The 15,625-nt window shown below is 40.2% G+C and overlaps 1 protein-coding gene across 1 annotated transcript in view; it reads left to right on the forward strand.

Moving 5' to 3' along the window:
* The first annotated feature begins 4,820 nt into the window (after positions 1 to 4,820).
* Positions 4,821 to 15,625, forward strand: part of FAAH2 (fatty acid amide hydrolase 2) — a 47,936-nt gene continuing 37,131 nt past the window's right edge. Inside the window, exons 1-2 of the mRNA XM_036304962.1 lie at positions 4,821 to 5,141; positions 12,742 to 12,824. Of these exons, the coding sequence (XP_036160855.1) occupies positions 4,950 to 5,141; positions 12,742 to 12,824 (275 nt within the window). The 5' untranslated portion in view covers positions 4,821 to 4,949. The remainder of the gene's footprint in view (positions 5,142 to 12,741; positions 12,825 to 15,625) is intronic.

Consider the following 15,625-nt stretch of genomic DNA (forward strand, 5'->3'; position numbering starts at 1 on the left):
TCCCCGCCTCCCCGCCTCCCCACCTCCCCACCTCCTCCTTCCCTTGCACCTTCCCACCTTTAACGCCCCCCCCCCCCCACCACCACTGGTTGCCCGCCATGTTCCACGCCACCCCCTGGTGGTCAGCGCGCATCATAGTGAGCAATCGAACTCCCGGCTTCTCAAACTCCTGACAGGATAATTTGTATATTAGCCTTTTATTATATAGGATAGCAGTTGCAGTTTGCAGACCACTGTTGTAGGGAATTGCAAGTAGTTTGGTATAGTTGGAACACAGGATGTGTGTGTGCACGCATGTGTGTGAAGAACCGCCAGGAAGTAAAACTAGTAAAGCTAGCAATCGCCCTACCCTTAATGGTCTCAACTCCATGCTAGGATTTATCTGAAGAATAGAAAAAAAGCTTTCTGAAAAAAATTTTTTTTCAAAAAAGAGGGGTAGCATAAGTGAATTGTGAATTGATAGACTGTTCAGAAAGGATACTAAGGATAATATTGGTGAATGTAATCACAATGGGAAAGTTCAACAGACTTGTTTACATAAGTATTTAAATTATCTTTATGGTTTAACATAACTTTTAATAATATTAAATGAAAAACAACTCACTGGCTTGGCAGGTATGGCTCAGTGGTTGAGCGTTGACCTATAAACCAGGAGGTCAGCGCATGCCTGGGTTGCTGGCTCATTCCCCAGTAGGGAATGTGCAGGAGGCAGCTGATCAATGATTCTCTCTCATCATTGATGTTTCTCTCTCTCTCTCTCTCTCGCCCTTCCTCTGAAATCAATAAAAATATATTTTTAAAAGCTCAGAGGGAAAAAAAACTCACTGAGAAAAATACTATAAACAAATAAGTTATATACAAAATTAACACCCTCACTAAATTAAGAACTCTTACAAATAAGTTTTTTAAAAGATAACTCAATAGAAAAATTTGCAGGGGATATAAACAGGCTGGAAATTAACAATAGAAGATATGCAAATAGCCCATAATCATATGAAAAAGGTGTTCATCATTATTCTAAATACAATAAATTTGAAAAACACTGAACATCAAATCTTCACCTATCTATAATAATAAAAGCTTAATATGCTGATTAGACTGGACATCCTTCCGGATCACCTTCCAGACGAAGCCAGCGCTGGAGTGAAGCTCAGGTCACAGGTGCCAGAGGGAAGCCGGTGCCGGTAGCCAGGGGAAGGAAGGCCTACTCTTACATGAATTTTGTGCATCGGGCCTCTAGTAAAATTATAAAAATGATAATACTCACTTTCATGAGGATATGAAAGATGGGCCAAACAAGCATAAGTTACTTCATCAGAAAATAAAATAAAAATTTAAGTGTAGTAACTGGTTTTGAAAAGGGTCAGATTGAAGGCATCATAGCACCATTTAAGAAACTATCACATAATTCAGGTCATAGCAGTATAAATGGAGAGTAGAGAACTCACTGCAGACATGCTAATATGTAAGCTCTATAGTGGAAACTGAAATTTAGGAAGGAGTCAAGGATAACTCCTGAGCCTCCACCATTGATTGTGGAGTTACAGAAATCCTCCCTGACTTTAGTAGGGAGATTACACTGCCTTCACAAACACGCAATTATTTCTCATTGTTTTTCCTCTTTGGGACAAAATGTAATTTATCCTATCTCTTAAACTTAGACTGTGTTTCTTTGCTGAGTACAAACAAATCTAAAGAGCTGGGAAAGCGGACTAGTGCAGCCACTGTGTAAAACAGTATGGAGTTACCTCAAAAAATTAAAAATAAAATTCCCTTATGATCCAGCGATTCCACTTCTGGGAATAAATCTGAAGAAACCCGAAACAATAATTCGAAAGACTCTATGCACCCTTAGGTTCGTTGCAGTGTTATTTACAACAGCCAAGATTTGGAAGCAGCCCAAGTGCCCATCAGTAGAAGTGGATAAAAAAGCTGTGGCATATTTACAGAATGGGCCGTGAAAACAGAAGAAAATCTTACCCTGTTTGACAGCATGGAGGGACCTGGAGAGCATTATGCTAAGTGAATAAGCCAGTCAGAGAAAGACAAGTACCATATGATCTTACTCATATGTGGAATCTAATGAACAAACTAAACTAACACACAAAATAGAAACAGATTCATAGATAGAGAGAATAGACTGAATAGACTGACAGCTAGCTGTCAGAGGGGAGGGGCATTGTGGGGCTGGGTGAAAAAGGTGAAAGATTAAGAAAAGAAAATTAATGGACACAGACAACAGTGTGGTGATTACCAGAGAAAAAGGGGGTGGGGGAAGAAGAGGGCAAAGGGAGATAAATGGTGATGGAAGAAGACTAAACTTGGGGTGGTGAGCACACAATACAATATACAGATGATGTATTATAGAACTGTACACCTGAAACCCATGTAAATTTATTAACCATTGTCACCCCAATACATTCAATAAAAAAGAAAAAAAGAGCTATGATGCATTGGGAAGGCATTATAGAATCTTTACATAAATATATTTGATTTTCCATAACACCATGAGATAGCTGTTATTCTTTTTTAAAATATATATATTTATTTCAGAGAAGAAGGAAGAGGGAGAGAGAGATAGAAATATCCATGATGAAAGAGAATCACTGATCGGCTGCCTCTTGCACGCTCCACGCTGGGGACTGAGCCCACAACCCAGGCATGTGCTCTGACTGGGAATTGAACCATGACCTCCTGGTTCACAGGATGATGCTCAACCACCGAGTCACGCCAACCGGGCGAGATAGCTGTTATTCTTATTTTACAGACCAGTAAACACAAAGGCATTAAGTTATTTATACAAGGACTGTGAGCGTGATTTAGGATTTGGATTATAGGATTTGGATCCAGATCTATTGCACCATAGACTCAGATAAAGGTCATCTACAATCTAGATAAAGTGTCAAAAGTTAGGCAAAGGGAAGACTTTCCCTTTGACAAATACTCTCCCGGGAAAAGAAGATTTACTCAGCTATAGATTTTGCTCAAAACTGTAATGGAGCCCAGATTCTGACAACCTACTGTCAACTGTGTTTAGTGGACCTATCAGAGGTGCCTATCATGATTAACCTGCATTCCACTGGGCGCTTCCAACTAGGCTAGAATTGCTGTGATGATATCTTTCAGTATCCAATTTAGTTATTCAAATGAAAAAATAGTTCCTGGATGACCTTTACATATCACCTACTCAAGGCTTTAAATGTCAAGCTCAAGGCCTATCTTCAGCATTCATTCTTTCATATATTCATATCTTCAACCTACCAACTTATACTAACTGCATGACAAGCCCTGTGTTGGGCTCTGACAATTCAAAGATGAATTAGAGTGACTCTGTTCACATCTAGACGAGGAGTAGACAGAAAAATCCAACATGGAAATAGAGGGTTATAAGTGTTGTGATATTGTTAATCTGTGGAGTGTGGTGTTACAAAAGAGTGGCACGAAACCTAGTTTGGTGTTCAGGGAAGACTTTTTGGAGGAGGCAGTACTTGTTCTGAGCCAGATGGAGAGGGTATGGGTGAGGCACGCATATGTAAAGATATAGAGGTGAGAGAAACCCATTAGGTAATTTAGTTTGGCAGGAGCATAGCACCTGAGGAAAAGAATGAGCTAGGGATGAGGTACAGAGGTTTTCAGACACCAGTCATTAGATATTTGAATACCAGACGAAGTAGATGGGGCTTGAACCTGAAGAAAGTGGGTGATCACTGCAGAGCCATTGGCAGGGGAGTAATATGATTAGATTTGTATATTGGGAAGAACACTCTAAATCAGTGGTTCTCAACCTTGAGTGCACATTAGAATCACCTGGGAATCTTTTTAAAATCCTGATTTCTGGGCCTCATCCTCCGGAAATTCTGTTTCTTTGTTACTAATGTTGTGGCTCTACCCCATAACAAAGAAACAGAATTTCCAGAGGATGAGGCCCAGAAATCAGGATTTTAAAAAGATTCCCAGGTGATTTTAATGTGCAGCCAAGGTTGAGAACCACTGCTCTAAATGAAGTCAGGGTAATCAGTTGGTTATTTGTAGAAGTTCACGGAAACATTAGTGAGGTCTGAGCTAGGGCTGAGTGAGGAGGGGAAATTATTAACTGGACTTGGTGACTACTCATGAGGCTGAGAGAAAAGGAAGGATCTGGGGTGATTCCCAGATTTTTGGCACGGCTGACTGGGTGGATGAAAAGGCCACCTATGAATTTACACGAGTAGCAGGTTTGGGAAGATGAGGAGTTTTGAACACGTTAAATATGCTGGATCTGTGAGACACTCACACAGACATGTCAAACAGGCCCTGAATTCAAGTATCTGGAGAGAGATGTGGGCTAGATTTTTTAAAATTTATCTATCAGTATTGTTTATGATTTTATTTATCAGTACTGTTTATGATTTTACAAGATTAAATACTATGGATATAGATAATATGTTCCTGAGGTTCTTGTTATTTAGCTGAACATACTATTTACATACAAAGGCATACTTACACTTTTTTCACAGGTAAAACGAAATCACTAACACCTACCATTTATACTATGTGCCATGAATTGTGCCATTGAATTACCTAGTGTTTACCATAACTCTTTGATGTAAGAGTAATTACTCCTACTTTTCATGAGAGTAGTGTAAACTGGCCAAGGTTAGTTCGTGGCCGAACTGGCAACTCCAAAGGCAGTGTTCGTTCTTTTATCGCACTTTTCTGGGTTGGGCTCCCACGCATTAACAATGGATTGCGTTACACTCAGCCAGTTGCTAGGAGGACTTTACTCCGCCCCCATCCCTGGCCCAGAACCCAGCAGGTGATGACAAATCGGCTCCTGTGGAATTGTGGGTAGATCTCGGAGTCACAAATGAAAGGATTCCTAAACACTTCCTAGCTTAGTCTCTCCGGCTCCTCTGGCCGAGGGTGCACGGGACCGTCCAGCACTAGGACCCGGCGGAATCCCAGCCGTTATGGCGCAGCTGTTCACCGCCCGGCTCCAGTTGCTGCTCCTGCAGGCGATGGGCTTTCTCATTGGCCTAATAGGCCAAGCCGCTCGAGCCTTCAGCGGCCCCAAGTTCGGCTCGATGACCGCACCGCCTGTGACTGAACCATTACTGCTGCTGTCGGGGGTGCAGCTGGCCAAGCTGATCCGCCAGAGGAAGGTGAGCGGCCGACGCGGATCGATTCCAATGGGGCCGGGCCGACCGGGCTTTTCGGGGGAAACTCCATCCTTGGGCGTTTCGCGGCGGCGGTTGTTGTGGTAACGAGTTGGGGTTTTGTGGGGACACATTTCCTTTCCACTCTCGGTGGGGCGGCGGAGGAGAGGCTTTGGTTGGGGAGGAACGGAGGCTTCTGGGAGTTGTAGTGTTTCTACCCCGAGCGTGTGCCCTGGGCATCGGTTGGGCTCTGTAGGCGCCGCTTGGCGTGTCTCCGTGTCCGTTCGCCCTGGTTGTGTGTAATAATGTTGCGGGGGATAAGTCAGGTGCGGTTTACAACATGATCCTGAGGAAAAGCCATCCCCTCTTGAGTTCCCCGGTCCCGCCCCCGCCCCCGCCCCCGCCCTCGCCCTACGTGATACTTCTCCTTCAAGGGATTTAAAAAAATCCTCACCCGAGGATATATTTATTTATCCATTTAAATTAATTTGGGAGAGAGAGAGATATAGAGGTGAGAGAAACATCCATCCGTAGCCTCCCGTGCACGCCAGGACGGAGATGGGGGTGGGGCGAGGGATCGAACCCGCAACCATCTTTGCCGGACGGGCGGGCGACGCTCCGACCAACTAAGCCACCTGGCGGGGGGCCCAAGGGATTTTTATATTTAAAAAAACGTGTACATGCTGTGGGTATACCTGCCACAGGATAGTAAGGCCCGTGGCAACCATATATTCCGTGTATAAGTTCATGTCGAATGCCGTGCGGGCTGTTTAAGCATGTTCCGGTTCACTGATACAATTGTCTAGGTAATATACCCATTTTACACACGAGAAACCCGAGGTAAAACGATTTGCACAAATACCCAAAAATTGGTGGGGATGCTTAATGCAAGCATGTGAGCAGCTCAAACAATTGCAAGCAAGACCATCTTTTTCTGTGCCATATGAATAGTGCCCTAGAGATCTTGGGTTATAGTCTAGTGTTCTTTCTTTATTCCCCTCTTATCTTTATCCCTCTCTTGTCTCATCTGTTTTTCCTCCTTGCTTTATTGCTAGAATCTAGAATGCCTTTTTACACTCCTGATAACCTTTCAGTGACATATTCAGCCGTTTTCCCTCTCTCCTCTCCTAACCTTTTGTCGGGGAGTGAGATGTAGAGGAAAGACAATAGCTCTAGCACCCTGGGCAAGGATTGCCCTGACAATTGCAAATAATGCGCCTCAAGCATTATTGAGGGAGAACTAGGGCAAATAAGACTGTATCTTCTCCACTTCTTGCCTTCAGAACACTCTTATAGAAAATATATGTAGATAATATCTTCTCATAGGTAAGCATATCAATAATGATTACCCAATGATGGTAATAATAGTAAGACATTGTATTGTGCCAGGTGGTATTTTCAATAATTTTACATAATATGACCTTAACCCTCTGTTGCCTATATATGTTCTCCCTGGCACATAACTAAGTAGAGGTGGAGGATAGTGATTAGAAGGATCAACCTCAGAGCCAGACTGCCTGGGTTGAGAAATCCTGGCTCTCCTATTTAGCAATGCCATCTTGGAAACATCCCATAACCTCTCTGTGCCTCTGATTTTCTGCAAGAAAAATAGACTTGATTATAGAATCTCCCTTAAAGAATTGTGAGGGCCCTGGCCGTTTTGGCTCAGGGGATAGAGTGTGGGCCTGCAGACCAAAGGGTCCTAGGTTCCATTCCTGTCAAGGGCACATGCCTGGGTTGCGGGCTCAGTCCGACTCCGATCAATGATTCCCTCACATCATTGATGTTAATATTTCTCTCTTCCTCTCCCTTCCTCTCTGAAATCAATAAAAATATATTTTAAAAAAAGAATTGTGGCCGAAACCGGTTTGGCTCAGTGGATAGAGCGTCGGCCTGCGGACTGAAAGGTCCCAGGTTCGATTCCGGTCAAGGGCATGTACCTGGGTTGCGGGCACATCCCCAGTAGGAGATGTGCAGGAGGCAGCTGATCGATGTTTCTCTCTCATCGATGTTTCTGACTCTCTATCTCTCTCCCTTCCTCTCTGTAAAAAATCAATAAAATATATTAAAAAAAAAAAAGAATTGTGAGGGTTAAGGGCATATTATATAAAATTATTGAAAATACCACCTGGCACAATACAATGTCTTACTATTATTACCATCATTGGGTAATCATTATTGATATGCTTACCTATGAGAAGATATTATCTACATATGTTTTCTGTAAGAGTGTTCTGAAGGCAAGAAGTGGAGAAGATACAGTCTTATTTGTCCTAGTTCTCCCTCAATCCCGCCAAATTTTTACCTCTGTCAATGTCCATATTAACAACTTCTGCCCTTTCTTTGGTATTTCCTTCCTTTTTCTAGCACAGTGGTTCTCTCCAGGGGACTGTAACAATATCTGTTGACATTTTGGGCTGTCACAACTGGGTGAAAGTGCTTTTGCATTGAGTGAGTAGAGCCCAGGGATGCTGCTAAACATACTGCGATGCACAGCAGAGTCCACTGCATAGCAAAGGATCAACTGTCCCAAAATGTCAGTAGGTCCCAGAATGAGAAAAACTGCCCTGGACCATTTGATGTTTGAGAAAGCTGGCCTCGTTTCAGTCCTACTGCTAGAGACTAGGTACAGTGATGGCGAACCTTTTGAGCTCGGCGTGTCAGCATTTTGAAAAACCCTAACTTAACTCTGGTGCCGTGTCACATAGAGAAATTTTTTGATATTCGCAACCATAGTAAAACAAAGGCTTATATTTTTGATACTTATTTGATATATTTAAATGCCATTTAACAAAGAAAAATCAACCAAAAAAATGAGTTCGCGTGTCATAGGTTCGCCATCACTGGACTAGGAGGAAGCCATTAAAAAGATTCATGATGATTTTGTCTATTTTTTTATTTATTTGAGACTGGGTCAGTTTCAGTTGCATTTTTTGGTCACATCTAGGGTTCCAGATGGGATAATAATAGTTATCATTTATATAGTGCATACTGTATACTAGGAACTTTATGTATTTTATCTTCAATTCTCATATTAAAAGGCAAGAAATTACTCTAAGATCAAGATAAAAGTGTAAATAGGAGGGATTTGACACTGTTGCCTATTTATTTTAAGAGTACTAGCTCCAATAGGCTCTATGTACTTACTCAAACGTACTTACACGCATTGAGATATTATCTTTTGGTGCTGGCGTACATGAATGAGTACATTCTATACACTGGATAAAGGAAAGTCATAAAGTTCTGGTTTGCCTTGAGACCTTCGTCAGAAAATTCAAGTTTCTTCCTGTTATTTTACTTATCCTGGCTTTGCTATGGGGATGGCAATTGTCTCCTTTAGTCTTTATACTAATACTGCAGGTTTGAAAAGGTCATTAAGCCACTAATCTGTTTTCCTTGTGTCTCTGAAGGCCAAAGGTTTGCCTTTTATTTTTCTCCCTAAGGATCAGGACTTGGGTACGTGACTTAACCCCTTTGAGCTTCAGTTTCCTTACTTGTAAAATGGTCATAAAATAGTACTTACTTCATAAAGTTGTTTGGATACTTTAATGGAATAATGGCTATGAAACAATTAACACATGCTCCATAAAAGTTAAATAATTTTATAGATTTCCGTCTTATCTTTCAGTAGGAAACAGGAATACAACCACGGATGCTAGCCTTTTATAGGGGGATGTTTTGTTTTGTTTTGTTTTGTATTCTTGTCCCTGCCACTTTATTTTGGTTTTATCAAACCCATTCTCATTACCTACACTTACGCTGCTAAGATAAATATTTGGCTTAGATGTTTAAAAATTGTATTCTCATAACAACCTTTTGAGATTGCATAATTAATTATCACCATCTTACAGATAAGGGAAGCAAAGTTTAGAGCTCTCTAGTAACTTGTCCAATGCTATACAGCTAAGAAGTGATAAAGCTAGGTCAATTTGATTCCATTCCATTGCTGTGTTACTTCATGCTAATCAGCTCTCTGAATCGTCAGTTTCCTGTGAGTCAATGTCAACTCTCTATGTGCTTGCCTTTCGATTCATAAATAGTCTCTGTTTCATTTTTCAGAATTCAGGTTACCACTATTCAACTTCCACAACCTCAGTTGGCCTCCAAGATTAGACCTCACAAAAGGATATCAACTTATCACTGTCGCCACCATCCAGAAGTGGGTCATTGTCTCTGTACACTTGGAAGTCTGATTTTGTTGGTGATCCCAAAGGTGATGAGGTGTTTTTTTAATATGTTTTTATTGATTTTAGAGAGAGACAAAGTGAGAGGGAGAGAGAGAGAGAAACAAGGATGAGAGGAAAACATAAATATCGATTAGCTGCCTCCTACACACACACCCTGGTGGGGATTGAGCCAGAAACCTGACTGGGAATTGAACCAGCGACCTCCTGGTGCATGCATCAACACTCAAACTCTGAGCAACACCATCCAGGCGGTGATGAGGTTTTAAAGACATAATTCCCACTCAGAAGTCACCTAATGATATGTAAATGAGGATATCCTCATGTTATTTTATTTTTTGTTTTGTTAATCCTCATCTGAGGATATTTTGAATTTTAGGGAGAGTGGAAGAGAAAGGGAAAAACAGAAAGAAATATCAATGTGAGAGAAACACATCGATTGGTTGCCTCCTGCATGAGCCCTGACCAGGGCCCGGGCTGGGGAGGAGCCTGCAACCAAGGTACATGCCCTTGACCAGAATCAAACCCTGGACCCTTTGGTCCACAGGCGGACGCTCTATCCACTGAGCCAAACCGGCTAGGGCCTCTTGTTATTTTTAATAGCAAATATTTGTAAATCGGGGTTCTGATTAAATTTGTTATAGTGTGTGTGTGTGTGTGTGTGTGTGTGTGTGTATGAAAATTATATAACAAATAAAAAGAAATAAAGTGACTCTTTATGTCCAAGATATGGAATGAGTTCCAGGACATATTGTTGAATTAAAAATAAACAAACTGTGCAAAGTGTGGAACAATTTATATAATATGCTGTAATCTATATGAAAAAAATCATTTGCTCTCTCCCTCCCTCCTCCCCTCCCTCCCTCTTCCTCTCTCTCTCCCTGTCTCCCCCTCTTTCCCTCTCTCTGTTTCTCTCTAGAAAAATGCATGAAAACTGATAGAGTAGTTGATTCTGGGAGAACTGTGAAGGAATGTTAGATGACGGGGTGGGAAGGGCCTTTAGATTTTGAAACGTGCTTATATTATCTATTTACATTAATATAATCAATACTTAATAAAGAGCCTGGCTGGTGTGGCTTAGTGGTTGAGCGTTTGTTGACCCATGTACCAGGAGGTCACTGGTTATCTTTATTTCCTCATACTTTTTAAATTTTTCATATCTTTTTATTTACTTTTTAAATTTACTTAGTTTCCTATTATTTTACGTTGGCTAGCTTATGTCTTATTATTTTTATGAAGAAAACATTTACAACAGCTTTAGCTGTATTCTGTAGGTTTTGATAAGAAATGTTCCTCTTTTTGTGAATTTCTGTATAGTTTCCTATTTTAATTTTGTTTATCTCTTGGACCCATTGGTTATGTGGAAGAGTGTGTTTTGAAATAGTTAAGCCTTAAAATTTCTTTTTCTTATTTTGGTTTTCTAGAATTACTGGTTTATGATGATTGATTTAATTGATAGGAACTCTTACTAATTTTTGTGACTTAAGATTTTCTTAGATAAATACATTATCATTTTTTTGTTCATGATTCATGAACAAAAAGAGGATTTCTTTTTGATGGAATAAAAGTTCTCTCTATGTCCTTGAACATATTGCCTATATTATTAAATTCCTAGATATAAGCTTATTTTTGACTACTTAATTTGTCAATTTCTGAAAAAGCTATATTATCTGTTACTATACTTGTATTTCTGGTCAAGCTCTCTTTATATTTTAGGAGTTTATGCTCTATATGTTTGCCTGCTTTTTAATACAAAAAAGTATATTACTGTTATATCATTTTAATGGATTGTAAATATTTCATGTTTCAGTGTTGAAATTTGCTTTATCTGATATTAATGGAATCACATGTGCTTTCTTGTTTACATTTATCTCATATATCTTTGCCTATTCTTTTATTTTTAAACTTTCATTGTCGGTTTGTACCAGGTGAATGTCTTGTAAACAATGTATAGCTGAGTTGAGCTTTAAAAAAAAAACAACCCACAGATTTGATGTCTCTGCTCTTTGATAGAGGAATTCAGTCCTCACTTATTATGCTGTAATTTGCTTAATTCCTTCCATTTGATATAATGTTTATGATTTATTGTACCTACTCTCTCACTTCCCTTTCCTTACTTTTTTCTGGCTTGATCTAGTTTCTTTTTCCTTTTCTTTCCTGTTTATTTGGGAGTTCTAGTTTGCTTTTTAATTTCTTAATGCTTATTGTCCCATGTGTAAAAGTTACCATTAAAACTATAATTGTATATCTATACTAATAAAAGCCTAGGTGGCCCTCGCGCCCTCACACAACTACGCCTTCATGTTGTCACAAGATGGCCACCCTACATTGTCACAAGATGGCCGCCCCCACATCATCACAAGATGGCTGGCAGGGGAGGGCAGTTGTGGGTAAACAGGCCGGCAGGGGAGGGCAGTTGGGGGTGACTGGGCCGGCAGGGGAGGGCAGTTGGGGGTGATTTGGCCAGCAGGGGAGGGCAGTTGGGGGTGATTGGGCCAGCAAGGGAGCAGTTAGGCATCGATCAGGCTGGCAGGGGAGTGGTTAGGGGGTGATCAGGCTGGCAGGCAGAAGCGGTGAGGGGCAATCAGGCAGGCAGGCAAGTGGTTGGGAGCCAGCAGTCCCAGATTGTGAGAGGGATTCCGACTGCCTGTTTAGGCCCGATCCCTGTGGGGTCCCAGGTTGGAGAGGGTGCAGGCTGGGCTGAGGGACACTCCCACACACATGCACAGATTTTGTGCACCAGGCTTCTAGTAATAGATAAATGCTAATCCTTAAGAACTCCCTCCCAGGTGTTTTACTTGTCTTACCTCTCCTCATATTCCTAAACTAAGACCCTTTGCCTAGGGTTGCCAGATTTAGCAAAATAGAATACAGGACACTCAGTTTAATTTTAATTTCAAATAAGTAATGAATAATTTTTAGTAAAATTATCCCCATGCAATATTTAGAACCTACTTAAAAATTATTCGCTATTCATCTGAAATTAAAGTTTAACTTGGTGTCCTTTATTTTATCTGGAAACTGTGCTTTAATGTGCTTTGTCTCCACTCCCCAACTCCTAGATTTTGCAAAGGTGATGTATAATGTTAAATTTCAGGGTATTGCTATAAAATGGTATCTATTGTTATACTAGTTATTTACTAGAAAAATATTTGCTAGTTGAGTATATATACATCATATCTCTGGACTCCAATTTCTATTTACTTACAGGGGAGCTTATATCTTTTACCCTACCCATTGTTCAGAGCCTTCTAATACTGGCATATGTGTGACTTTTTAGCTTCAAAGTAGACATCTTTTACCTCCTCACAATGGACTGGACTGGATAATTCATTGAAGAGGTCCTAAATAAAAAGTGCTTGTTGGGTGTATAAATACTTCTTCAAATAAACACCTGTTAAATAAATTATTGTATTTTGCAGGTGAAATGCATAGATGTCATTCAGGCTTATATCAACAGAATCGTGGATGTGAACCCATTGATCAATGGAATTGTCAAGTACAGGTGAGCATTTTTGCTCTGTCATGGTTTTTGTCCTGTTTCTGTGGCCATGCCATCTTGGCATATTTCCTGGACTCCTCTTCCTCTCTGTCCTTCCTTTGGTTTCTCACTGGGACCTACCCTAACTTATAATGCAACACTTCTTGCCTTTGTTGAGCTTTTATGTTTCTGACTGCTTCCTCTCACCTCCCAGTGACTTTAAGATCTTTGATGACAAAGAATACATTTTGTTGGTTTTTACATATTCATCACCCAGAACAAGGCCTGAACTTGGTAGGCATCACTGAGTGCTTATTGGAATAATTTGTTTTTGGTAGCAACTCTAATACAGAGAATACTCCACTACTACTACACATTCCAATGTGGATTTAGTATAGTAGACGGTATTTTTAAAAGATATTATGTATGTGATTTCTGTGTCTCAGTTACTAAGTAACTCTTCCAGGGAGCTGTGAAGTATTACAGGGACAAAATTTGGATTTGTTTTCCAGTGGCATCCTACACAGCACAGTTCTTATCATACCATGATCTAGAGCGGCATTTTCCAGATTTTATTCATATAGCACCTTCAAGATTTTTGTCTTGCTGGCATAGCAACTCTATTGTGAATTAATATACTTATTAAATTGCATCACTTAAGTCAATTATTTTTAAATAAAAGCTTATATTACTACAAAAATTGAAAAATATCACTTGACAGTTACTGTACATGTAAATAAAATGAAAACCAGTATTATGAAATTATAAATATTTAAAATATTTTTATGAAATACAATGCTACATGAAATAGATTATGCTTTATAGTTACTTTATACATTTTTTGGGAATTTTTATAAAGAATGGACTCAATATATTTTTATTGATTTCAGAAAGGAAGAGAGAGGGAAAGAAAGATAGAAGCATCAGTGATGAGAAAGAATCATTGATCTGCTGCCTCTTGCACACCCCGCACTGGGGACTGAGCCCACAACCCAGGCATGTGCCCTGACCAGGAATCGAACCATAACCTCCTGGTTCGTAGGCTGATGCTCAACCACTGAGCCACACTGGCCGGGGTACTTTATACATTTTGAATTTAATAATTTCAAAAGCTTTTCCATAAAATACATTTGCTGTGTTGTAAATGTGAAAAGTGTGACCCAGACAATTTAAGTAACTTGCCTAGTGTCATACAGGTAGTATGTAATAGAGCCATGATCCAAATATGTAGACATCTGGTGCCAAAACTCACAGAAACAGAAGTACAGAGTGTCTGTATGTTCCATTCTACCTTGTCCCCTTCCTTTTTCTATGGACCAGCTCTACACTGGTACCATCCTCCCAACACTTTTAGCAGCTCCTCATCCCATAGGTGTTTCCCCAGATTCTGCATTGGGTTTTTATTTGAAATGTAATTTGCGGTTCATTTGTTGACTATATCTTTAAATATTTGAGAAAAGGAAATTCTGTTACTTTTATTTTTCTATTTTAAGGAGTGTGAGTCATAAGGAGGGAGGTCTTATGTTGTAGAACTTGTTTTTGTGTGTGAGAATACTAATAAAGATCTGAGGGAGAATTAAATTTCTGTCCTCATTGAAAATGATGGGTGGGCCTACACACATAGGAGGGCCTACACATAGGAGAATGGAGAGGCTGCTGATGGGGGTAGGGAGAGTGGGGCAGGGCAGTAGCTGTGAAAGGATTGAAGATTTGGAGAGAGAGAAGCCATGGGTGGATTGAGAAATAATTTTAGTAAGTTTAGTCATTCTATGTGTAACATCAGTGGTTTTCCTGCCTCCCTTAAAGTATACCCAAATGGCTTCACTGTGTTAATTATGTTTCTATTGTATTTGTAATTAAAGTATTGGCAAAATGAAAAATATATGGCCCTGGCCTATGTGGCTCAGTTGATTGAGAGTAACTCCCATAAGTTCACTTCCTGGTTGGGGCAGGTTATGGGTTCGGGGTGCGTGCAAGAAGCAACCGATGGATGTTTCTTTCTTACTTCGATGTTTTTCTCTTTCTCTCCCTCTCCCTTCCTTTCTCTCTCTCAAAATTGATAAACATTTTTAAATGAAAAATATATGTAAAGCATGCAGCACTGGCCCTTACATCAATCAATTAGCATTAGCTATTGGTATTGTTATGGTGGTTAATATAATAGGAGCTCCATAAATGGAACTGTCCTCATGATTATACACAGTTTTACTGTATTGCTATCCCCCTGTTTACTTGACACTAAACTGACTCTCAAGGCAGTTCAGTGATTAAAGTCACACAGCTACGAAATATAGTAGCAGCAGAAAATATGGACTCTAAATCTGCTGGTTCCTAGCTTCTTTCTACTCTTGAAAGACTAATCAGAAAATGTTTACCACTTTATCAACTTCTCCCAAACCTGTTCTTCCGCCTAGTCACACAAACAAGACACCTGGGTGTAACCCTTGGCTCTCCCCTCCTTTCCAAAGATGATCTGCCCACTTCAATTAGTCAACAAGTTTTAATGGCTCTTCCTTATTTCCTGTGACACCAGGCATTTCCTGTTTCTTCATATCCTATTCCCTAGCTACTGAACTACTCCATGTCCCCTGACCCATTGTGCTCTCTCTCTCTGATCTCCCTAACTTTGTATATGTCGTTCCTTCTGCCTGGTATTCTTCCCCTCTCCTTATCTCTTCTATATTTGGCTGAATTATTTTCCAAGAACTCACTCAGCTCACATCTCAATTTCACTTTATTGAATCATCTCAGCCTTTGTGAAGAGTCTGCTTCTGAGCCCCCAGAACACATTGTGCTCTCACCATTTTTTGTTTCATTCAGGGTCC

The sequence above is a fragment of the Myotis myotis genome, unplaced genomic scaffold, assembly GCF_014108235.1.
Source record: "Myotis myotis isolate mMyoMyo1 unplaced genomic scaffold, mMyoMyo1.p scaffold_m19_p_4, whole genome shotgun sequence".
Lineage (NCBI taxonomy): Eukaryota > Metazoa > Chordata > Mammalia > Chiroptera > Vespertilionidae > Myotis > Myotis myotis.